The 27,235-nt window shown below is 36.7% G+C and overlaps 1 protein-coding gene across 30 annotated transcripts in view; it reads left to right on the plus strand.

The window, feature by feature from the left end:
• NRXN1 (neurexin 1) overlaps positions 1-27,235 on the plus strand; it is a 711,718-nt gene that overhangs the window by 347,260 nt on the left and 337,223 nt on the right. For 19 of the 30 annotated variants that reach the window (XM_032683768.1, XM_032683766.1, XM_032683767.1 and 16 more), the window contains 2 exons: positions 3,963-4,136; positions 9,682-9,801. In XM_032683768.1, coding sequence (XP_032539659.1) covers positions 3,963-4,136; positions 9,682-9,801 — 294 coding nt within the window. Of the gene's footprint in view, positions 1-3,962; positions 4,137-8,688; positions 8,716-9,681; positions 9,802-27,235 lie in introns of all 30 variants that reach the window. The other 11 variants (XM_032683731.1, XM_032683732.1, XM_032683739.1 and 8 more) reach the window with 1 other exon arrangement.

Here is a 27,235-nt window from a genome sequence, read left to right on the forward strand (position 1 = left end):
ACCCCAAAAGAGGCACCAGAAGGTGTGAACTCCCCAAGGTGACACCAGAACAGTGTTTTATTTATTGTGACAAACACGGAGGATCATGATGCAATGAATTACTTCCAAAAAATCAGCCATAACCCTTGTAACTATACAAGCATACAAGGAGTAAATGCAGTACAGCAGCGTGCATCAGACACTGGTGTCCATCTCAGATTGGTGTGAAGCAGCCAGTTACTGTATCAGTTTCAGAATGTAATGGGGGGGCAGAAACATGTGTGATGGCTTTTAAGAGGGCCCAAGAGAAGTGTTCTACAAAGGGTAGATCAGTGAAGCAGTATAGCGCACCAGACTGCTACTCAGTCTACAGCTCAATGTCAAGGGAACTGGTTTTGTAAAGATAGTTCCACATAAGTGTTTCATTAGCAGTACATACCTCCTCAGCATGTTGGCTAAAGGACAAATTAAACAGCAATAAGGAAACCAAAACTTTTTTGTCTTCTAAAAGACAAGTATCTATATCCTAAATAAAACAAGTCATCTTACCAAAGGGTAGCTGAAGATTAGAGATTTGGAAGCTCCCTCCATGGGTTCCTATGACCTGGGATGTTTATTTGTGTATTTTGTCTAGTGATTATATGTATCCAAAACACATGGAACTGCCCAGAGAGTAGGGAGCAGAACCTGGGACTTTCTCTTGCTCAAAGATCACTAGGCAATAAATTGAAGGACTTCCACAAGCTCTCCATGAACTTCTCCTGAGACACCAGGATGCCCAGTGAGCACAGCTCCTTTTCCCAGAGCTTGGAATTAGCTGGAGGTTAAAAGTCCTGCTACAGGTGAAGAACTGACTGTGATTCTTCTCCAAAAATGAGTGGTAATTACATTCCACACATCCTGGGGAGGTGCTCAGCCAAAGAGTTATTGTACAAGAACACTGCAGCAGCAATGCTTCCTCTGGCTGCATTTCAGAAGGAACAAAGCTGCAGCTTCCCTCTTGTTCAGAACTCTTCCCAGCTTTGTTTTCAAAATGAAATCTAATCCCAATGTTCCAAGAGTTCTAAAATTCCTGAATTAAATTTTATTTGGAGCCTCAAAGTTTTATACCAAACAATGCAGCGCTTAGGTCCCTTAGGTCTAATCCCTTACATATCAGCCTGTGAAAAAAATAAAAATATTGTGCAATATGCTGTGAAAAACAAATTAATCTTCTGTGAGCAAAAGTTTAACTGGGCTAAGTATAACTCCCAATCTAGTCCAGAAAGGAAGATGAAACAAATATTCTTATTTAGTGCTCAGAACTAGTTACATTGTACTGTTTATTCACACATCTGATTCTGGACCAATGCATGATCATAGAATCAAGTCACACCTCTTCAGAAGACATCCCCAAAAGATGCTAGCGAGCGAAACTGAAAACCATCTTTGCACATTTTTATACAGAGGAATATGCATTCTCTTACAAAGGAAATTGTAACCATAGCAAAACAAAACAAAAAAAAATCGAAAAAATAATCACTAAATTATTAGTGCAGATGTACTAAAATTTCACCAACACAGTGAAAGTGAGAATAGTCAACTTGTGAGGCTAGAATTTTATTGTTCATAGGTCAATACATAAACATAGCATATTTACTAGAAACTGAAAATCTGAGTTGTTGACATGAGGTCAAAATTTTCTTGGTCCAAGAACTCACCTTTTATTCTGACATGTAGAGTTTGTGAAATATAAATTTCTTACTATTAAATCAATTTCACTAGTAGGGAACTTTTAGACCAAGTTATACATCCCAATTTGGAGAAAAGGTAAGCAGACTAAAGCACACACCAGTATGGTAAACTTAAAATACTAGGGTTTCCAGCATGCAATCCCCAATTCCCTCTTTCTGTGCCAATTGTAAGAGGTTCCAACCTTCATCTGCAGCACAAAAATATAGTCACCAGAAGAAAGACACAGCTAATATTACCATTCCATGATTTTATAAATCTATATCAAAATAACCTAGTTATTATATCCAGTCAACATTAAAGCAAGGAATTCTCATGTTTATTCCAGAAAGAGACTGAAGTTCATATGGGATAAATGTTGCATAGTTTTCACATTTTGTCTCCTTTACACTTTTTGGTCACCTCACCTGTCAAATCCAACACATTTCTGACAACTGCTTAAACTTTTCTTAAATTTCTGCCCAGGTTGAAGTCATTACTGCATTTAGTGCCATATATAATTTATTTAGTTTTTCTTAAGATGTCACTGAAATAAAATTATGCACTCTTAACTGAAAACTAATACATCTAAGCAGCATTTCATGAAGTAGGTTGTTGTCCCCACCTGTGTATGGGATACCAGTTCAGGAATTACTTCCTTTACTATGCAGTAACAGTAAAAGAAAGAAAGTAAAGTTGAACTGCCATCAAACTCATTAAAAAGCAGATAAGACTGTTTATATATTAAAAATAATTTACTTTCCCAAAATAATGTACAATTAGAAGCAGTTCACACTATTTTAAAGACAGAGCTGGAAAGTATTTGAAGAAAAGCTATTAAGTCTGAAATGCATTGTGCTGAGACCATATGCTGAAATGCTTTAAAATTCTCACTTGGAGCAATACTGCTTTAAACCATGAATTTTTATTCACTATGTACACTCAGTACGCTGTCAAGACAGTTGTAAAGAAGAGTCTCAGTTTACTTTTTCCTGACACATCCACCACCTGCAAGCATGGTGGCCACCCGAATAAAGATGTTCAGTGTATCGGTGTAGATACCCATGCATTTTACATAATATCTTGTTGATCAGCTGGAAGGCAGGAGGGCTCTGCAGAGAGACCTGGACAAGCTGGAGAGTTGGTCTGATTCCAATGGGATGAGGTTCAACAAGGCCAAGGGCCAGGTCCTGCACTTTGGCCACAACAACCCTGCAGCGCTACAGACTGGGCACAGAGTGGCTGGAGAGCAGCCAGGCAGAGAGGGACCTGGGAGTCTGGATTGACAGGAAGCTGAACATGAGCCAGCAGTGTGCCCAGGTGGCCAAGAAGGCCAGTGGCATCCTGGCCTGGATCAGGAACAGTGTGGCCAACAAGTCCGGGGAAGTGATTCTTTCCCTGTACTGGTGAGGCCACACCTGGAGTGTTGTGTCCAGTTCTGGGCCCCTCAGTTCAGGAAGGTTGTCGAGGTGCTGGAGCAGGTCCAGAGAAGAACAATAAGGCTGTTGAAGGGACTCGAGCACAGGTCCTGTGAGGAGAGGCTGAGGGAGCTGGGATTATTTAGCCTGGAGAAGAGGAGGCTCAGAGGAGACCTCATCACTCTCTACAACTCCCTGAAAGGAGGTTGTAGCCAGGTGGAGGTTGGTCTCTTCTCCCAGGCAACCAGCAGTAGGACAAGAGGGTATTGTTTTAAGTTCTGCCAGGGGAGATTTAGGTTGGATATTAGGAAGAAATTTTTTACAGAGAGAGTAATCAGACATTGGAATGGGCTGCCCAGGGAGGTGGTGCATTCTCTGTCCCTGGAGTTTTTTAAGATAAGACTGGATGTGGCACTTAGTGCCATGGTCTAGTAACCACGGCAATGTTGGATCAAGGGTTGGATCGATGATCTCAGAGGTCTTTTCCAACCCAGTTGATTCTACGATTCTATGAATATGCTAGATATGTTTCCAGATGGAAATTCTGTGATTTAATCCTCCTCTGTGAAATAGATACGTGTTTCCTAAACAGGTGAGCTGGTACATAAATAACATTGCCAGGTACTTCTAAGTAATTAGTCATACAAATTTGAAGTCTACACCTGCATTTGAAAAAATATAACCCTGCAATGTCATAGTATCATACATGTGATCAGTGTTTGTTTTCTTCTACATTTGTTCTGAATGATTTTTTTGGATATACCTGTCACTCAGCACAAAAGGGCCAGAAGATCAAGCAGGTCAAAGGTTCTACAGGTTCTTTTCTGAATCTAATATTTATTTCCTCTTTAACAGGTGATTTGTATATTGGAGGAGTGGCCAAAGAAATGTTTAAGTCCTTGCCAAAACTGGTGCATGCAAAGGAGGGATTCCAAGGCTGTCTTGCATCAGTTGACTTGAATGGACGGCTCCCTGATCTAATCTCAGATGCTCTTTTCTGCAATGGGCAGATCGAAAGAGGATGTGAAGGTATTAAATATACTAATTTTTTATATATATATCGTAGTGAAAGTATTGTGCGAGTCCTGGAGTGTTTTGCTGATACGTATACTGCATACATCAAGAGACTATATTCTGCCTGCTTCTAATTGAACTTGCTTGACCCTGCATTTCTTTAGTATTATGGAGACAAGCGTGTGCCTGCCCTACAGCACAGAGATTGATCTGAGAATATGAGTTAACTGCATAATGTTCAATGTAGTTTCATATTTCTCCAGTGTCAAGATATTTTGCATGTATTTTGTTTACTTCTGATGTATTTTAATTAATGATAGAAACAATACCAATTAGCTTCAATGAAGTTCTTTATATCTTCATAACACTTAGGCATTAGCTAATACTGAGATGTTAGCTAACTGATTCCATTTTTAAAGCAGACATTTTGAGTTGATTAATTCAAGGCTAATTTATGAAGGCGTTTAAGACCAATCTTCTATATTCTCTGTTTTCTCCCCCTGAAATTAGTATTGTCATGAACCTTTCTATCTGAAATCAGCAACAGACAAATATGTTTTATCTCACATTTTTATATCTTTTTTGACTCATCTAGAATATCATGGAATTTAAGTGAGGACAGAATTAGAAGAGGTGTATTTCTAATTCAGGGGTGCCAATTTCTAGCTATTTTTCCAGCTGTCTTCTGATCCCATGTTATTTTTACTATGATTTATGGCATAATTTGAATACATTTTCTGTCACTCTATATCTACTTTATTCACATAATTCTGAATTTTGTGTCTATGTTGAATTTTATGTGTTCTCCCTTCTCTTAAGTGCCATTCTTCTCTTGACAGAAAAATGTGTAAATGACATTGTAAAACTAATTTCAAGTTGGAATCTTGATGATTTTGATATAAAGTTTGTTAAGTTTGAAAATTAACATTGTGAAAAATCCAAGCAGAGCTCAAGGGGTTTCCTCAAGCTTCATGAGATAAAGCATTCTGGTGGATAAGCTCTGTCTCCTCTTTTGTTATGCCTACAGTACATTTGTGAAGGTGGAATTTTTTTGTTCTTTACCTACTACCTTTAGTTACCAGTATAAGTTCTATTGTTAGCACATACAAACAAACACTAAACCTACAGAAAAAATAAGATGTGAATTTTACATATTTCTATCAGGAGTGCAAAAATATGTATACATTAGTTTGCCTCTGAGTGTAGAAAATTAGATTCTACTTTCTGATGGGTGTTAGCAAGTTCCATGCCTGCATCATCCCTTCAGAGAGTCAAAGTATGCCTTAATTCCATTATGCATTTCATAGCTTCTTTTGAAATTATGTCATTTCCTAAATGAATTTTATATACTTCAAAGAAATATAGCTAGCTGCAGGCCTAGTGTGAGAGTTCACCTTTTAAACCAGTGGCACAACTCATCTATCAGTGAATTTAATAAAGCTACCAACAATTTAATAAAGGCCATACAACTATTGTCCTTTTAGATAGAGAGTCAATGTTTTCCCAACATCAAAATCATCTGACAGAACAAACTGGTCAAACCAGATGTGCTGCCTGGCTCCCAGAGAACTGCCTCATCAAAAGTCTTCTGCCCATAGAAGGAAATCTTTAACAGCATGGAATGATATATTCCCTTCCAACCTATCTGCTTAACCTTGCAAGTTAACTCTTCCATCTCCCTTGTTTACTTCAAGTCTTTGTGTCTGACCCATCTACCTGTCTTTTGTTTGCAGACCATGAATCAGGTGTACAAAAAAGTGTTCTGTCACCTGAGATATGATTTAAGTCACATGTGAGTTTAGCTGCCTCCTAGAAAACTGTTGTATGCCTCAAGCTGCTCACACCTCTGCTGCTGTGTACAGCCAGGACTGTCTCCATCTTTACAAAGCTTTGCATCAATCTCACACTACAATGGGATGTGTAAGCTCTGAAATTCCCTAAGACGTCAAGTCCAAAGAGCTCAGGACACAGCAGCAGAAGTAATTTCAGAAGTGTTGGTCACCACCACTCTCAGTCCAAAAGACAGCTGGGGTATGTCCTTTTTTAAAACATCAGGGTGCTGGAAAATCTGGCCTGAGAAGTGAGGCACTTGGATTTGGTGTTTTTCAGGTTTATGGAATTGAATTCCCCAACTTTCTAGTACATATTAAGAGAAAAAATAGTAAAAAAAAATGAAAGCTCTTTTTCTCTCTTCTATCAAACTATGAAACCATAATGCACTGCTAATTAATTTTCTCCACTAGATTTTGTGTTTAAAATATTTATATTTCTCAATAACTTTACTGTCATAAGTGCATGAAACATTTTTTTTGAAAACCCAGTCACGGGATTGGTGTGGCAAATTGTAAGGCTTGCATTTTGAAGCTTCAGCTACAGCCAGATAGATATCTCTGTTCTCTATCATTAAACATTGGACATAATTTACACTTGGCTGAATCCACTTTGTTGACAAATTTTCTATGACTAGAAGAGATAGAAACTAACAGCTAGAAACATAAATATGCTAACTAGCTCTTGGAATTGTTAATGGCAGACCCCAGAGCCAGGTCATGTCAACACTGTTTTTCTCTAGTCAAATCTTCTGTACTTTCTTTACTCACTTTAAATAAAGCAGAATTATAGAAATTACAGTATGATACAAACATAGTTTTTATATATTTAGAAGAAAAATGCACTGTGTGCCTGCATGTGCATACAAGCTATAGGAAAAGTTTTACAATATTAGTATCCATAAAGCTTTGGTGGTAAGATAAGGAAGTTTTTTGCAATATATATTGCAAAAAAACCCAAAACAATGTATATGCTACTTTAAAATGCTCTTTGTGTTACATATTGCATTAAGCCCTCACACAGGACAAATGTAAATGAGAGACCAAATCCAGTCAATTAAAAAGTCTGCAGTGAAGACTGAATAATTTTAAATATTTAAATTGAATATGAATAAAAGGATGAGTGCTAGAAAAGAGTATATTACAGTACTTTTACTAAATAGCTTAGTTCTGCAATATATATAGGAAAATATGGGCCTCTTAGGGTAAATATTGTAGTATTTACCAACATTAAGCAGTCATCTTCTGTTCTTTAGGAAAAAAAAATCCTACTTTTATTTAAAGAAATGCTTATATGTAAGCTAGTCTTGATGGCAATCTTTTAATAATGGCTGATATAGATATATTAAAAAGTGCTAAGAATCAATTCAATAAAAAGCAAAATACCTTGTTTTGTAACAAGATTGTATCTGTATTTTTTCTAAATATGTTTGTTTTGACATGTACTTCTTAATGTGCCTACAGGGTCCTGCAGTTTATGTACTTTTAAGTCCTTGTGACTTTTGCTCTACTTTTGCAAAAGATGAGGAAATTCAACATTGCATAACAAAGTGTAAATAAATCCATGAATATATAACATTTAAACACCTACAGATATTTTCACTTCAGCTTTGTAAAGTTTCTGAGTAGCAGAATCTGGTGAGAAAAAATGTGTCTTGTCAGCTACGGGATTCTGTCATTATAATCCCTAGCTCAGGAAAGGGTGATGTAATGCCCAACTGTTTAAACTTCTGGGCTCAAAACTCCAAAGAAAGGGAAAGCACTGTCTAATGTCTGCCTACTGCAGTAAGTCAGCTATTGTTATTATTATAACAGGAGAAAATAGAACAGTTAATAGCTTTGCCAAAAAATGCAGTGTATTCTGCCCTTGTTCTCAGTCACTCTGGTGGCTCTTCAGGCCCTGGTTCAGGGATGTGCTTGAGCAGTGCCTCATCTAAAGGAAGAGGCCATTGAGCTGACTTAAATCATATTGATGTGGATTTTTCTAAAATACTGGCAAATCAAAAGAAAGTCCCACAACGAGATGTTTGAAGAAGCTCTAATGTAAAAGAAGGCTTATGTGGATTTCTCTCTACAGTGTGATTTTTTAATATATTTATATAATCTTTGGACCAGTATTGCCCTGTCATCAATGACTGGCTGTGGGAGTTTCAAATGGATATTGATGTGTCTCCTCCAAAACGATTTAGGACAATTTTATAATCCCAGAACCAAATTTTTCCTTGTAGTGTCAAGAGTTAGTGTGAAATGTGTGTGTGAGCTCATTGTAAACTGTGGTTCACAGTCTGTATTTCAGTCTTCATTCATCCATCACAAAGAAAGGGGCTAGAGAAAAGACAGACCACAGTGGATGATGGTGCTAATTAGTCTTGAATTCAGTGTATCTGAACATGACAAATGGCTAGTCAGGATTCAGTCATGCATTTACTCTGTTAATGCATTCATATCTATCCAAGGAGGAAAAAAAAGCCCACTTTTAATTTTCCTTCATTACATGTCATCAGCTCAATTAACCATTATATTTCTAGTAAGATACTGGCAAATTACTGCTTTCTTATTTTGGCTTGCCTGAAGATTTATGGCTATTAGCATTAATTTGTTTGCATTATATGGCATTTCTTTCTCTCTTTAACAGCAGCATGCACTTTACTCTGAATGTTTTTTTTCTGTGTTTGCTGCCATTTCAATATTGCTTACTAACATTTACTATATTTTGCTTTTTTATTTTGCTGACAAAGTTGCATTGATGAAAGCTGATTTGCAAGGTAGATAGCCCTGTGTGTATTAAACAAGACTGAAACCCCCAATGCACAGTTGGATTTCTGCAATAAATGCTCTGTACATTTCAGAACTAAAGTGTGTTATTTTGTTTCAGATTTTGTCTTTCACACCTCTAAAACAATGGGCTACATGAACCTTCATTTTCCAGCATAGCTTGCATAAAGGCTTTCAGTCTTGAATATGTTTGTATAGTGATTGCTTTAGTGCTTTGATCATTCCTTTTTGAAATTCCTTTATATTTCAGTAGTCTAGTTATGATTCTCTAGAAATAGAGTAGCTTTGTTTTTCATGCGTATGTCACATTTTGGCATGCCAGTTCATAAGTAGTCTGATTTTCTTCATTTCCTCTTTAAAAAGGAACCTGCATGGGATCCCTGAAGCATGTGAATCAGTTCTTGTCAACATTCCTCCCAAAGAATCCCAAACTGCCCTTAATTTCAGACCTAAATAATTTAAAATAATTTGTGAGATTAAGATAATTGTAATAGTGTAGCTTCATTTTATTATTTTTTGAAATTTGTCTTTGTTTTTAATTTTATTATCAAGTCTTTCATATCCTGGAGTTTTGATTTCTGTGGCATCTGGCTTTGCAGTTTGAAATGTATTTACAGGAAGAAATAATGAAGTTTTTAGAAAACATTTAGCCAGTTAATGGTCTGACACGAGATTAAGAAATAACTCACAACAAAGTTAACATTCCCACTGTACCTGGAATAACTCTGCTTCCGTTTGTGCATTCTTATGTGTTTGACGTAGCAATCTTACAACTAAAGCAAACCCACCTTTTTAATGTTACGTGCTGCTACAAAATCAGCGAGTTTATGTGTGTTTGACTCGGTAACTCTTTGCTCATATGATTTGAGATGTTGGCAACTAGTTAATGTGACCCAGTGAGAAATACCTTTCTTTGGAAGACAAAGTGCAAGTCCTTTTTTGTGTGTTCTCATTAGGCCCCAGCACAACGTGCCAAGAGGATTCGTGTGCAAACCAGGGTGTGTGCTTACAGCAGTGGGATGGATTCAGTTGTGACTGTAGCATGACCTCCTTTAGTGGACCACTATGCAATGACCGTAAGTACATAAAAAAAATGACCCTTGAAAGCTTAAAGGCAACATTTGAAGCAAGTGCCTGAAGTGGTTTATTATTGTAATATTAGATATTTAAATAAACCGGTAAACCCTGTGAAAATCTGTAAGGCTTGTGATAAGAACAAAGCTAAAATATACGGTATAAATTTTAGACAACAGGCAGTATGAAACACTGGCAGAATTTGGTTTTGTTACACTTGATTCCGAGTCTAATATATTGATGGTTACCTGTTTGATATAGTCCCTTTCCTGCATAAATATTACAAACGGGATTTTTTTTCCTGATTGAAGAAAGGTTTTACATTTTGTTATCTTAAGTTATATTATAATTTTGTAGCACTATCATGAGGGCTATAATTACTGTGAAACAGTTGACAAGGCTCATTATCTCTCTTTGTAGATTTCTTTAGGTGACACACTAAACATGCCAATAATAAAAGCATGCTGAGTATTTTAGTTCTTTTAGATTTTATCTGAATAAAACTACACAACATACACCAACCATCTGGTCTTTCAGGAAAAGCTTAAATGTGTCAAAAATAAGAGTCCTGATTCACTAACTTCATAATCTAGTTTTATTCCAATCTAACCTTATTGATCTAAATAGAATTATACAGAAATGATGATAGAATAGTAATGGAAGAGCCATAATGTATGTTCCATGGTAAATGGTAAAAGCAAGCTACTGAGTTTTATTTTTAATTCATCACATTTGTAATATCCAAATGTTGCACATTTTTATATCTACATGAAGAGGGAATTTCCCCAAGGCTTTTGGCTCAAATTGTATTTCTCACAAGGCTAGAAAATTAATTATGTGTAAAACCTAATTATTTATTCTCATGAAAGTTCCATAGTTTGAAAGCTGTGGAAAGAACAAAAAGGACTTACCTCAGTCTGTTTCTCTGCAGTTGCTCTCATGGTAAAAATGGTATCAAAAAACTTTCAATAATTTGAGCAAAGGTTTGGATTTACTTTATGTATATGAGTTTGCAGTTCCAATCAGTATGTGTGATTAGTCATATTGCTAAACATATATTTTTTAACGTTTCAGTCACCTATGGGCTACAGGAGAAAATTTTGCTTTTAAGTTCTTATTTCTGTTTTTCTGTGATCTTTGAGTTGTTTCAAAAGTAACTAAAAGCTATGAATAAGAAGTTACATATATAACATCTAACAAAGGAAAAACTTTGTTTATAAATGTTTTAGCAGTAATTGATGTCTGGACCTGGACTATTCAAGTGACAGCTAATCTGTAAATTTCGCTAATCGATGAACTTACATAAGAAAAATATTTACCAATCTGTGAAGGCTTCTTTATATGGTAACGTTATAGACTGTATTGCACACAATTGAGATATTTCACAATATACTACTTCTGATGATGGAAAAGGAGTACCTTTACTTTAGTAAATGGCTGCTAAAAATACTTTTTTTCCAGATAAATCTTTTTAAAAGTATTTTTTGTCACGAACATGAAATATATATTTACTTTGATATGGATATTTTGTAATAGAATGCAGAGTCTAGTAAATAATACATTTGGTTTCTGCTTAAACTTGACTCCTTAGATTAGTTCAGATACTGAAAAATCTGCAGAGCAAATCTAACAAGAGGGATTTTTCATAATGGTATATATACCAGAAAGGAGGAAAAATTATGTCGTAACCTCAACGTCATCTAGACGCTCCAAGATTGCTCTCTGCTGTGTCTGGGAAGAGCATAATGGGAAGAGAAATGATGAAATGTTACTACAGTTTTTGATAACTTGTGCAGGCTGCACACTACGGGGTAAACTTTGCAGCACTGAAGTAAGACAAATTCCCTTCCTGTGAAGAAAGATTATCTCAGCGACAGGTCTGGAATAGCACCTGCTTGTTGCTGAAAATGCATTCCCTTCAGGAAGGATGTAGGCACGTTCCTGAGCGGTGTGTGTGAGCGTGTTTCCACTGCAGATTGTGCGTGGAGCGACGCTGGTTGAGAGAAGCTGAAACCTAACCCAGTATTGCTATGCAGGCAGGACCTTGGCTTATTTTACATGGAAACATACTGGTTTAGGTAAAACGGAGTATTCTGGACATCAGAATCTCATAGATAGAGGTTTTTAGTTCTCAAACCCCAGCAACTGACCACTTAAAAATAAGTGTCAGTGATAATACCAGAAACAGTTAAAAGTACTTGTTTTATGGAGATTTACATTCCTCCAGTATTGGATGTCCATGTCTTGGTGTTTGCAGAGAGGTGCTGGAGTGTGGCCTTGGTGACGAGAGGACAGGACATGCTGGGTATGGCCTGCTCCACCAGACTCATCACAAGGCACAGCTGAGTCCCTCAAGCCAAGCTGGTGACAGCTCTATGAAAATACACTCAGAAAGTATGCCACTCTTGCCAAAATGCTGGGTAGATAAAGGGTGAAGGAACAAAACGAGTGAGAAATAGCAGAGGGAACATCAATGTCAGAGCAGAGGGAGTGGGTGTGCACCTGGGTGAGTCTTTCGCCCTCAGCCACAGTTTTACCCACCACACCACACCACTGTTTTGTTCCACCAGTTCTTAGGGGACATATTTGAACAGAAATTTCAGCAACAAAGGGGCCAAGGTGAGAGGAGACGTGTGGAGAATGCCTAATCTAACCCCTCTGTTCAGAGTCAGATAGTACAGGTTGTCTGGGTCACCTTCTCCAAGGATGAAAACTACACAACCACTTTGGGCAACCTGTGACAGTGCTCATTCACTGTCACAGTACAAACATTTTCCTTAAGTTTAAAAAAGATTTCATATATTTCAGTTTGTGCCTATTGCCTCTTCTTTTCTCTCTGGGCACCAACCACTGAGAAAAATCTGTCTGCCTTCTTTACCTCCCATGCATCAGGTATTTTAAAACATTGAATGATCCCCACTGAGCCTTCCCTTCTCCTGGATGAACAGTCCCTAGTCTCTCAGACTCTCTTCGTATGAGAGAGCCCTTAATTTCTTTTGGGGCCCTTTGTTGGACTTATCCCTGCATGCTCATGCACTGGGGATCACAGCACTAGGAGATAGTGCTCCAGCTGCACCTCAGCAGTGCTGAGGAGAGGGGAAAGATCACATCTCTCAACGTTTCTGCAACATTTTACCCAACGCAACCAATGAAGCTGTTGGCCTTTTTTGCCACAAGAGCACATTGCTGACTCATGTTGACTACCAGGATACCCAGATCCTTCTCTGCAAGACTGTTTTCCAGCTGGTCAGGCCCCAGCTTGTCGTGATGTGTGGGTTTACTCCTCCCCAGGTGCAGGATTTGGCATTTTTTATGAGGTTCTTATCAGTCCACTCCTCCAGCCTGTCAGCGTCCATTTGAATGGCAGCACACACATCTGGTCTATCAACCACTCCTCCCAGCTTTGTATCAGCTGCAATTTGCATAAATTTATGTGCACAAATTACCTTGCTGCATTTGAGCTGATACTTTCAATGTGTTTCCCATAGTAACCTCAGTGCACAAAGATCTGACATAAATCGGTTCTAGGCTTTATAATGCAAATGTTTCACATGTGTCATTCTTGTCTTTAATTTCCAAAACAGAGAGTGTGGAGGAAATAATGAAAGAAATAGTTTCTTGAAAAGTATTATAATACATTCTACTAACACATTGTGCAAGAAGTTTCTTTAATCTTTCTGATAGCAGCAAATTATTACTCCTGTGCTGTTCAGTGTATTATTGCAGGTGAAAATGTGCACAAGCCTAAAATGAAGATTTTTTTAAAAGTTCTCTCGTAATAAGTGCCATGTGAGGCAGATTGTTTTCTTTCCCAATCCAAGAGTGTTCTCTGTTTGTCTGCTTGGGAGAAGAGAAATTTCAGAAATGTACTCCTATGAAAAAGGACCTGGGCCTTACACTGGGCTAAATGTAAGGCTATAGTTTTGCAATTGTCATCAGGAACACCATCACAGAAATTTTATTTAGCTGCAGATCTCAGTAGTCCACTCCAGTAAGTATGGAATGCCTGTAGACCATAAGCCATGGTGGCAAAGGTGGGAGCTTTCTGCATGCTGCAATTTCCTATTTGCAAGAAGATAAACAAGGCAAGAGAATTTTTGACCCCAAGATGCTATACAGTTTATTATTTTGTCTTCTGATAGGATATGACACTTGGAGATCCAGGGCACCAGTGGTCTTTAGATGTGATAGACAGAAGTGTTACACTGATAAGTGTAAAGCAGACCAGTAGCAGTTGTTTCTAAAAAATGGGATTATATAAAGACTGTACTAAAAGGACAGTTAATGGCTGTTCTCACAAATGGATGGATGCATGCATGCACCTCCTCTGAGAAAACACATCATGAACATAGTAACTGTATCTAACAGCAGGTTATGTAGTAAAAGCTATCCTCCCAGGGAATTCAGCTTTTTTTATAAGAGTAGGGTTGAAAATTACTCTGGCACAGCAAAAAAAATCTATAAGAGATTATCTGCTTTTTATAAGTTTACATCTGTTTTTACTCGGGCAGTCTTTAAGTACAGCCATATTAGTGAATGTAATGGCACGTTTGTGGAAACAAATACTGCTATTATGGCATAGAAAATAGCAGACATAATAACACTGTCACATTACGTTAGTATAGAAATGTTCAGTGCCAAATTACAGGGCAGTTTCAATACTGTCTGTTACCATAAGGGAATAATGTATTGGCGTTGTACTTGTGATGGTATAACTAACACTGTGTCAACACTTCCATTAAAATCCATTTCTGAAGGGTTAGAACTTCACCACGCAGTCTCTCCTAACTAGGAATTCAACATTCCCAATCACTGTGAGTAACAAAACTTTTTTAAAAAATTCTTCTGTTTTATTTTTACTCTTTACAAGGAAAAATCAGAAGCCCTAATTTAATGGAGAGCTGTGTCAATATTGCAAGATGGGTTCACATAAAACATGTTTGATTTTCTTGATATTTGGTTGTGTTATAGAGATATTGCCTTTCAGCTAAGACTATACCTGTCCTTGCCAGATTTAACTCCAAGTGACTGTTGGCTTTCTTAACCCCCTTCCTGCATCAGGGGCTGAAGTATGTATGATTCCAGAAAATCAAATCCTAATTATTTCATATTGAACACACTGAACAGTGGATAATTTTGGCTGTTGATGAGGATAGTAGAAGCAAGACATGGTAAAAATACATTAAAGTTTATGAGAGATTTGGATATTAGAGTATTTGACATAATAAAAATTACAGAAGGAACTGAATGATTCTCTCTTCAATGTAGTGTTTGGAGAGAGCGTTAAGTAATATTGATGTTATACTTTAAATCACAAAACTCTTAAATATTGAGTCAGCATGCAGCAATGAGTGGTTTTATAAATACCAGCCACCTTCACTGCAGAACTCTGATCAAAGCAGGCACATACTCACATTTAATGAGACAAGTCTTATACTTTGTGAACATGTAATTAATGAGTATGTAACAATCCAGATTGCAAGGTGGGTAATTCAATATTGCACACAAGTGTAGCTATGTCTTTCCTTAGGCTTTAATGTTGTGTATGCACACGCTGTATTTATAATGTATAAAATATAGGAGTATTTATTATTTTCTGTTATCCACGCCACTGACTTTTTACAGTTTTCTGAGCTATCATATGGTGTTGAGTATTGGGTAGCCATTCTCCTCTCACAATGTCTTCCTTCTCCTGGAATGCAAATCCAAGGGTGATATTCATTCTCTTTGCATTATCAGTCCAGTATTACACAAATGATGAATTTAAGTAGATTTCCTTCACATTTATAATTGATTTAGCTGTTATGGATACTGCATCTTTTGGACCTTTTTCACATCAAGAGTGTAAGATCAGTCTTAATGCTATTTTTGTGAGCAGGATAAATACCTAATAAAGAAGTTTAATTAATCCAGTGACTGAAAGCTGAACTAACCACAATATCCACTCTCAGTAGTACTTTCGAAAATACTATTACATATTCCTGGCGAAGACTTTGTAGTTGCTAGATACCAATAAACATATAACCTGCTATCAAGAAAAGGGATAGAAAATTCCTCAAGAGCACTTTAAAACACATTTTATTTTCATCTCCAGTAGCTGAGAATTAAAAAAATCTGTCCCTGATAACATACCAGTCTAAATACTTCATACGATTACTTTGCCACAGAGGCTCACTTTACACAGGAGAAATAAAGATAGCTGCGCATAAAATTACAATGCCTGGCAAAATGGTGGAGTGAACTAATTGAAGAAATCTCAATTTGTTCAGCTTATCTGATATCTCTCTGTAATGAACATCTGGAATTTCTGGTGACAAATATCAGTGGCCTAATTTGTGTAATCTTCAAAAGATGTAGGACTTTACACACACAATCTTGAAAAATAAAGAAAAGTTGAGGTGTGTAGGAGAATTAGAAAAACTGTAAAAAGAGCAAGGAAAGTGTTGCAAGTGAGCCATGGCTGTGGACCAAGATGAGGTTTTTTGTTGTTTTTATTAGAAACCTAATCAGGATAGACTGCACCTTGAACTGTCAGGCTCCTGTGATGTTATATGGCAGCACATGGTGTGTCAGCAAGAACTATGGAGCTTGATGCGTGGATGACAACATTTTTTCAAGGTTTTATTGGCCCAGCTCTGTTAGGCTTTCTCTGCTCTATTTTATGTGCATTGTGCAGTATGTAAATTTTGGCTTTTCACTAAGATATATCTGTCTATTAATCATGTAAATGAACAGGCATGGTTTTCTTAACAGTTTGAAAACAAGTTTAAGAATTTTTTTCTTATCTACATACAAATTCTGGAGTAGTCAGTTAGATGAGCTATCCATGCCTAAAATAGTTGAGGAATTTTCATTTTCTTAAATGCATTGCAAACTAGCCCTTTAAAAAATCAAAATAATAGGAAGTTTTTTGGCAGTTATTGTAGAAGCTCTTACATGTGAGAATATTTCTAACAAACAGTAATAAGTAAAGTTTTAAGATACAGAAAAGCCAAAAAGGAACTTTCAAGGTAACCAAAATACAATGATGTAATGCTTGTAGCTGAGACAGAAGCAAATATGCAACATTTCTGGCCTACTCCGAGTTATTTTCTATTTCACAATATTAAAAAAGGAACATAGTGTCAGAAAATTGCAAGCTTCCCTCTGCCTCTGGAGGAATCGAGGGAGTAATTAAATTGGATTTTGGTATGTCAATAATATCTTTCTCTTATTAATGGCATAATAATTTTGTAAATCAAATTCTAGAAGTGTTTCCAGTGTCATAAAGGTGAAAATGATTAAGGGTTAATTAAATATATTCTCATGGAACTAAAATTGTTCAGTTGGGTATCGTTAGATTCCTTTCTCTAGAAATTTCACTTATTACAATTTAATGGCATATTATGTACAGTTCAGACCTGAAATTTGTGTAGTCAAAAGCTATTGACAGTAATAAGCATACTGGACGAGTGCTGTCACTATTCTTTCTCACAGATTTCTCTGAATATCCCAACAATATCATATATTAAAATCAATTTTAGATAGCTGAACTAGATTGATCATTATACACAACACAGCTGGAATAGAAATATTAACTGTATAATGGTGTCAGTCATTCATCTCCAACAAACACCAAAAAAAAAAGGCAATGAGTGCCAGCTTTTTTAATAGGTGACAGCTACAAGGGTCACAAATGGTAAGAAAGAAGAAGAAAAGCTTTCCCAAGCAGTGTCTTCTATAATCTATTGTATGAGAATAGCTCAAAGTGTATATGGAGAGTCTGCTAATGTATATCTATTTTATGTGTAAGATATTTAAGTTCAATGGCACAATGGTGCTTCAGAAAGATAAAATTATTCAGTTTTTCTGTAGTCTGTACAGCTGGACTGGGGTTACTAAGGCAACCTGTTCTTCCTCAGCGTGTGTTCTGGCTTGACAGCTAGATAGGTGGGTTAGATTCACAGTAACTACATACATATGAGGAATCTGTATGCTCGCTGCAAAACGAGATTTTGTTGGTCCCTTGACACCATCTTCAGAGACTTCTGTGTGTTCATTTGTGCTAGATGCTGCAGAAGATTAAGGCAAAGAAAACCCTTCTATTAAAAGCTGAATAAAGAAAATTGTCTGAATCTGATATAGGCAAATCGAGGCGTTTCAGAGTCCAAAGTAAAGATCTGAGCAATTGCTCAGAAACTGAAAATGGAAGCATGAACTGGAGACACGGTAAGGCACAGAGAAGGATACGTTATACAGACATTTCTGCATCTTTCATGATTTTGTTCCCATGCTGCAGGGTGGACATTGGACCTATTTTACCACTTTTGGCCTGCCACTCCACTTAACTAGCAGTTAATCTAAATGAAATATCTGTATTTTTCTTAGCACATACATCTATAAAGATGTCTATTCTCTCAGCGTCACCTGTAATGTTTAAGATCCTTCAATATTTCATTTTAACTTAGGCTTATGAATCTTGTATACTGATGTTGTGTTTGGAAATCTTTGTAGCCATTTTCTCCTTAGGTATTCTAGGATATTATGAAAGAAGGTAACAGAGTCAGTAATAACAGTATGAAAAAATACTGATGGAAGCAAATACTCCTAGGACCGAAGGAGTTTTACAAGGTTTTAGTGTCTGGTTGCTTAATGAAGACAACTGCAAAATGAAGTCCCAGCCTGGGGAAAACCACTCCATAATAAAAGCAGTCAATACCCAGGTTGGGTATTGGAAAGTTGGAACTGTAGAAAAGAGGGTGAAGAACAGCTAATGCTCATGAAGCTCTTTGGTGCTCACAAACCCAATTAAAAGGTTGTGTTAAGAATGCATGTCAATATTGTGCTAATTCTGGAGGAATGCTCATGCTGCTAAGCTTTATGCTATCACTCTTCTTAATGAAACTACACTTTGAATTGAAAACAGACATATGCAAAATCACATCATTGCACTGCAAACATCCACACACTAAAAAACACTTAAAATGCATGACATGCGATATTCATTGTCAAAGTGCATTAATATTTACAGACACCATTTGCAAATAATCTCAAATTCTGAGTCTGCTTTACCATATAAGGTAGTCTTTCCTACAATATGTTTTGCTGTTTAAAAATTCTCTCCCTTCTAAATAGTGTAAATCTTAAGAAAACTGCTATCAGATCAATGATCTGATATTTGGACAGGACAGATGCTTTCTAACAGCAAACTGAAATTTAGTTACAATTTGAGTTTCAAATCACCAACTGAATGACTGATTTTAATACACTGAAATCCAAAGGCACCATATATATGGTCATAGCATTTTTCCCCTTGAAATTAAACCCAGAGATTCTGAAATTACTTGAAATTCTTTCTACTCTCCTTTTTTCCCTCTTTATCCCATCTTCTGGATCACCAAAACGTATTAGCTTGGCCTCAGGTTGATTATGGTCATGAATTTTCTAGTGATCCAGTAGTAAGTGTGGGTTGGCTTTCCTGTGTGGTCAAAAATTCATCAGATAGGTGAATTTCAAACACTGATTCTATAAGTGGCAGATGGTCATGTTAATTTGTTTAAATACGTTATTTTCTGCTTATCGAAAATAACCTTTCCTTGTAACTTCATGACCCGTAATCGTAGCGGCTGTCACATATTTGAAATAGTTTTATGGCCAGCTCGTATCTCCTGTTTTGACCCTGAACCAGAGCTCCCCTGAAGAGAGTCAGAAACACCACAACCCTTCCACACATCAGGAGGAACCCAAGGGCCTCCTTATTCTTCCCCCACTGTCCGTATTGTAGAAATATATTTGTCGTTAAAACTCTTCTTCATTGTTTCTCCTTCGAGCAGTTGTGTGCTGTACAGCGTACACACACCAGCTACCCTGTGTCTCTGGGAAATGTCAGAGCCCCTACACAAGTACACTTGGGGTTTGAATGAGCAGTAAATTGGATGCATTCTGGAACAGTCAGGTTTGCTATGCATGTACAAACCATCTGTATGGCTCTTTCACAAAGGGTTCAAGGCTGCTCAGAAGTATCATGCTTGCTACGACACACAAAAACCTGATATGTACATGGGCAAATGACAAGTCTGAGATTCCTAAGGATCCAGCAGTTAAGCCAAACTGTTTGATATCTGAAAACATTGGACAAGTATGAAGAATCCTTTAACTTTAGCCAGAATCCTAAAGTCAAAGACAAGTATGTTCAAGGGGCTACTTGGACATCTACTTGGTAATCTTTGCTCTTTGGCCAAGTTCTGCTTTAGCACTGAGCTTCAGTCTTTACTGTTTTAGTCAGTCTTTTTTCTTTTTTGTCTGCTAGAAGGGGGAGGGACACATTTTAGTATGGGGGTTTTTGTAATCCCGGAGGGGAAATCTTTATAGGAGGAAATATTCAAAATGATAGTATTACTGTAATTGAAAACACTACCAGAAATAAATGAAAAATGATTCCAAATTTGCTGGACCAATAGTGGCATGTCAGATAATTTCAGAACTCAGCAGATTAAATTTCTGTACAACTGAGGCCTGAACATTTTTGAAAATCATAATTTAGGGAATATTTTACTGAGCAAACATAATCCTATTTTCCCTGAATTTCTACCCTAAAGCTTTTATCTTTCTTGCCTCTACTTACTACCAACATGTAATACTAGTGATATTTAATTTGAACTACTTAAAGCAGCTTTACTGGGATGGCAGCCAACTTCAAAGAAAGCTTGTGTGACCCCAACAAGTGCACAGGGTTGAGAGATGATATTTTCCCTGAAGATTAACCTTTTCCTGTGGATGATACTGTATGCCAGACAGCAGGGAAAAACTTGCAGATGCTGATTCATAAACCTATAATAAAAATGCAGTGTATTGTAGTTTCAGATATGTAGAAAAGCTATTTCTTGCAATTTGAGTCTTTCTGCACTGTGTCGGGGCTTTTTTGATCCAATTGATCACAAGATAAAGAAGTTGTCTAAGGAATTGCTCCAACTTGTTTCTCGGTCCCATTTTCTAGGAAGAAGGAAGTCGGGATTAAGGTTGTGTAATAGTAACAATGTTGTAAAAAAATGTTGTTGAATTTAAGTGCTTCGGAAAATGTCAGTTTTGAAAGTTAAAACTGAAGTGTCTTCTCTACATTTAGACCAGGAACAGCATCTTAAGTAGAAATATAAAATTCCCCTAGCACCCTTCTAATATAACCCTACATAGAAACTTACCCAAGAGTAAGAATTCTGTTCCTTTTTTTTTTTTTTTAAATTTCTGTAAACTGCTGGCCCCATGTACCTTCCAAAATGGGGGTGTCAGCAGAAGTGGGGAGGGCAACAATATTTTTAAGACATGCCATGTAATTCAGCATCACCAGCACAACTGTGGTGGCTGTGGCAGGACCAGCTGGGAGGAAATTTCAGACTTTTAAACTTCTTAGGCCAGCTCTGCATCCTAAGCCAAGATCTTGTGGAACATCTTTAGCTTGATATGCCAGAAATAATTAGTTGGGGAGAGGATGCTGGGAACTGAGAGTGATATTGCTCAGTTTGTGCAAAGTTACTGATGTGTAAATATTAGTGGAGTTGCGTGTTACACAGTTTTTAAAACTGGAAAGAATAAGTAAGAAGATAATGTGGAATGTAGGGAATCGTAACCTTGCATACTTGAGAGTGTGGGAAGTGTTGGGAGTTGTACAGCCTTAGGTCATAAATTCTGGACAATACTGGGTAGTTTGAAGCAAAGTTCTAAGTGATCTTAAGTACTAAGCAAGTAAGGCCTACCAATTTTTAGGAATAATAGAAAGTATGGGGAAGACACTCCATAGGCTATCTGTATACAATCTCTTGTTCATTTTTAGGTTTATTTAAACTGAAATATGGATTATTGAGAAGCACCTGTACACCAGCAAATGCTATCTCCTCATGTAAATATTCTGAAATTAAATTTAATATGTATGTTTATGTGCATAAAAATGTGAACAGGTACAGAATTATAAAAGTGATCTCGTATGAAGACAAAGTCTTCTAGACTAATATATTCTCAGACATAATTTAAATTACTTCTTCATATCACTCTTAAGTGATTCTGAATAAATTCTTTTTTCGTCACTCTATTAAAATATAATTACTTTAAAAAAAAAGAGTGTGTGTGGGAAATTTAATCATGGATCAATAACAGCATTTTGGATTTTTTTTTTCTCTGACTGATGCATATACCAATAATCCTCTTTTCACATTAAGATGTCTTCTTAATGTGAAATTCTTAGCTGAGTTTCTGGGTTTTTTGGCAGTGTGAACAATTTGTCTATTTTTTTTCCTGCTTGAAGATGAAAAAGCTATAAATCCAAAGGTGAAGTTTAATATGAGTTTGCACATTGCAGGTGCCCTGTTTTCTAAGCAGTTGTGTGAAAATTCAAGCATTTCATTAGATGGACTTGTTTAACTGGGAAGAGCCTTCATCTTTGTGGGCAAGTAAAATTGATAAAAGGAGTACAGAAGAAATATGCAGCTCAGAGGTCCCTGAAGACCTTTAGGATTTAACCTTCATTTGCTTTTTAATCTTAGCCTTCTTTATTATTCTGTGGAAGCATGTGGTTCAGTTTTTCAAGTTGGCAGGTGGCAGCAATCCCGTAATTATATCTTGGTTCTATCCTGCCAAGGCACAAAGGAGAGCCATGGTAATCCACTCCAGTGTATTTTCAGTAGTCACTGCGTATTGCTTGTGCTTTTAGTATAAAATCCTATGTAAATCTCACTTCTAGTAATACAATTCTTAAAGTTATATATATTAAAAAAAATTGTTTTAACTTTTGAAGAAAGTAACATAAAATCATTAGACTTCATATGCCACTCTGCCAATGAGAGCAAAAAAAGTGTCTAATGATCATGAAAAATAAATGTTCCTGTCCAGGCTGCCTCTTTTTTTTTTTCTTTTTTTTTTTTACCAAGGCTTAGCTATTTAAGATATGTAAATTATTTAACCTACACTTGTCCTTAAAATATGATTTTCACCATTTATGTTCACCTTATATCAGCTTTTAAAATGAAAATATTTGCAATGATATTTATTTTTGCTGCCATCTGTGCTCCAAAACTTCTATTTATTAGTATTTATATTCCATTTAGATATAACATGATTTATCTGTTCCCTCAGTTTAGTAAGCATTTAGGTAGTAATTCTGTAGTTATTTATGACTGAACTTGAGGCTATTTTCAAGCGCTTTAAGACCTTTATTATTTTTTCCTCTTGGAGTGGCATAAAAAAGCCTTAAGTCAAAATCCAGTATATCTACAGAAAGCCAGAGTAATTACCTTAAGAAGATAGAATGTAATAACGCTGTCAGAACAGGAAATCTCTCCTCTGCCCCAGCCCCCAGGACAGCAAAACAAATGAAGGAGAGTGTGGACCCGAAAAGGAGATCAAAAAGTTTTCTTCTGGCTGTGACTGTATTAACCTGGGTCATCACTGGAGTTCGCAGGTACATTCCTGTTCACTACCCACAATGGTTCTTCTACCTGCATAGGAAGAATGAGTTTGGGATTCACTGCTATTGGATGCAAGTGGAACATAAATAAATAAATAAAGTGTTCATCTAAGAGATTGTGGTATTGCATACAGAAAGTGATTTCTGCTATGTAGGCTATTGTGCTATCCAGCAGGTTGAAGAGGGTAACTTTTCAAGGAAAATGTGTCCAACATGTAGAGGACATGCCAGCATTAACATAATGAGCAATTTTGTCCACTTCACACTAGCAACAGTATTTCATACCTCTTTGTGAAAAACATCAAGTATATGATGGCATTTGAGATCTGAGTTTATGGATGACAGATACATTCCAAAAAGGTGATAATGACAAAATAATTATTCATCTTCAATGCCTATTTTTATGTGCACTTTTTCCTGAAAGGTTTCGTAGCATCCCAAATGAATATGTTTCTGTAGCATGCTGCCTGTTCATATTAATGTTTGAGAGAGATATCAATGAATTTATTCATGAGAACATATGTGTCAATTCTTCAGACAGTAAAATAAGCAAGCAATGATGTTGTGGTTATCACGATTAAGCATCACCTCTGAAAATTCTTTCCTTTCAGTGCCGATATTTGCCCTGTGTTTATGCTGGAGATAGTCTATTCTAAAGATTAGATTGGAAGAAAATTCTTTGATGTTTTAAAAAGTAGGAAATAATTTTTTTACCTATCTGAATGTCAGTTTACCATGAGTAAATTAAAATGTTCCAGAACAGAGACTGGCAATTATTGCCAATTGTATCTTGAAGAGCGTGCTCTGATATTAGTATTCCTGGCAGGACTTTTTTTTTTCCTATCTTTGCAACATGTAGCTCTTGCCTCATTGCATGTGTTTTAAATTGGGGGAGATGAACATGATGATCAATTGGATGTAGTAAAAAGTCCTCCTGGTATTACATTTTCTTCATTTTTATCCTTTCTTAAGTATTTCCAAATCTCCTTTACCTTTTGGTGTATTTCAGTATTTTTGTTTATGGACTAAATTTCACTGTGAATGAATTTATCGATAAAGCTGCCTTAAATTCACTGGGACCAAGATGGACTTCTGAAAAGCAACTATCTTTGTAGACAGCCATGAGTATTGTCTCTGCCTAGGCCTTCATGGTTCTGATATGTTTAGTTTCCAGGGCTGAATGTGCAGAGCCTGTGCCTGAATGGGGATCTGCTGTGTAGCTGTACAAACCATGGTATGGCATAGGGCCATTATTAAATTTACTGTACGCTTCTGTGGTTCCTGGCAGTGCAGTCTCGTCTACTGAGAAGCCATTGAATTGAGCTCCTGAGGCAAAACATCCATTAAACTTTTTTCTTTAAAGAAAAAAATCTTCTGCTAATTTGCTGCAATTTATGTTTGCTTTGTGATTCTGCAGCCAAGCCTGTCAATGAAACTGTGCTAATCATTAGGAAGTTAGTGCCTGTATGCATTCAGACATCCTACAACTACCACTCCATAACTAAAGCAATATTCTAAAAGAGTTTGGGGTTGTTTTTCCAGCGTGGTTAGAGGCTTACAAATCCTTGAGTATTTTGTTTGATGAAATAACTGTGCTTACAGTGTACTTTTTCCTTTTATATAGTGTAGTTTAATGATAGAAAATGGATGTCTCACAGATAAAATTGCATACTGCATGCTATTGTGTCCTGTCTCTAAAACTTAAGCCCTGTAATCTTTCAAAAATTGATCATTAGTTGCTTATCTTCTATAATGTTACTGTTGACTAAAAATTTGGAAAACAGTTAAATTGAAAGAAAAAAAAGACTAGGAGGCAGTAGGTTGCAGTTTGTGGGAAGACCATTAGAAATAGAGAGTGGGTAGGAGAAGCATTTTGTATAAAAGGTTTCAAGACTCAAGAAATCCAAAATGAGAAAAGAACTATTTAACCATTCCAAAAATACTGAGTCAATTTTTTTCCCCCTTTGGAAGATACACAAAAGTCTGTTGATCCTCTGTGAACCTTGTCATCTCATGCAAAAAGCTGCAGCTCCATTCAAATTTTGAGTAAGCAAATTCTATTCCATTGTACTCCTTCATTCTTGAAATCTGTGTCTGTGTTGCTTATCTGAGAAGCTTAATATTACAAAATTAATACAAAACTACTCCAATTTTCATTTTGGGGAGAGTGAACAACTGAAGAGGGTGGCACTTTCTACTGATATTTTAGTATTAGTTTGAAAATAGGTAAATTTCCACATCAGACAACCATGTAAGTGCAGGGATGAGTTTATATCTGTCACATGCAGCAGTTTATTCAGATAGCCAAGAATTTTCAGGTGACTTAAATGGTCAAATTCATATCTGTGTCTAGGATTTGGTCTGGTGTTTGTAGTTGCAATAGTGTACTATCATGTGCACTGATAGTAACAGTAACAGTTACTTTCCCTAATTGTTTCTGAATCCTAGAAAGATGCTGAGAATAGCTTGTGCTATCTGAGGCCAGGAGAGTTTACTTTATTACCAACCAATTCTTTTAGCTCACTAAGCCATTTTAGACTCTCTCCTAACGTGCTCGATTTTGTGTTATTCTGATTTTTTTTTCTCGTTTTGATCTTAGTGTCATGATTAGATCAGAGGTTTTACCATGCTAGGATAAACCCACGATCCAACTCACTCAATTTTCACTTTTTGTGAGATACCAGGTGCTTCTGGTGAGCACTTGAAAGCTGAATGACTGAGCTTACCTTTAGGAAATTTTGAAATTTAAAACCTTTTTTACATTTATTGCTGGCCAAGCTTTTGTTTCTTAAGCAGTGAGATTCCTAAAGAGCGATATGAAAGAGAAGGTTATTCTAATTTCACATTTTGGTGAGGGGCTGGGTGGAGGAGCACTGCTGTGTTTTATGGTCTTATCAGAATAATGCCAGATCTTCACATTGCTTAATCCCTGTTTAAAACTTTTAACAGTCCTGGGTTTAGGTTTCTAGTATACAAAAGATTGATGCATTAGCTACAAAAGTTCTGGATATTTTAATTAAATGCCATTTATCTTAAACATTTTAGCATTTAGTAGTATTGACTCTGTGCTGAAATTTCATTTTGCTTACAATTCAGTAGCTATGATTATCAGGGCACAATTGCAGCCTTAGTGGTCTCTGGTAAGGATGGGAAAATTGCTTAGACTGAAATGATTTGCAAATTTCTGCACATCAAGGTGTTGCCTGCCAAGATTCTGCTTTTCACAAATGTGAATCTCTCACAGTGGGAACACACATGGGCAATTGCTCTCCAAGAGATCCTTTATTCTCAAATTTGCTTTCCCTGGCTTGAAGCAGTTGCATGTAGTTCCAGGTGCCTGTTGTGGACAGCTACTTCTGACCATCCAGACCGTAATTTTAGGTAATTTTGCATCCTTGTGGAACTTGTTAAAAAGCCATTTCAGAGGGACATTCCATGCCTTCCAGGTAGGACACCTTGCTGAGCTGGTTAGGAAGAACATGTTTGTTTATATCTCTAAAAGATAGACTGGAAACAGCTGAAAGACCAAAACAGTGGGATGCTGGGAGAGGAACAAAGAGAAGACTATCTGGTGTGCCTACCTGGAGACAAGTGACTTTCAGGGAGATCAAAGTATTCTTCTGCCTCAGACAGCTCTCTGTAAACTGAAGGGAGAACATAAATTAAAAAGTGCAGACATGAGCTCTGATGTGAGGTTACTGAAATCAGCCTTTAGCCTTTGTAATTTAATCTCACAACCTGTGGAGCACAGTTTCCCATGGCTGCATTCACATGAGAGAAAGAATAACTGTTTTTTCTTTCTTTAATCTTTCCCTTCTTCCACTTACTTTAAAAAAAAGAAACAATTAGACAAACTGAACAAACCCACGCACACTCTCTTGTCTTTATTACCATTATCTTTTGGACCTAAATGTTAAACTTTGAGCTAATAAATTTTAGAACATCCTAGGGAAAAATAAAAGAGAAAATGCCTACTTTTAGGAGAGTTTTCCTGATCGGTTAAT

Source organism: Chiroxiphia lanceolata, chromosome 3 (genome assembly GCF_009829145.1).
Source record: "Chiroxiphia lanceolata isolate bChiLan1 chromosome 3, bChiLan1.pri, whole genome shotgun sequence".
Taxonomy (NCBI): Eukaryota; Metazoa; Chordata; class Aves; order Passeriformes; family Pipridae; genus Chiroxiphia; species Chiroxiphia lanceolata.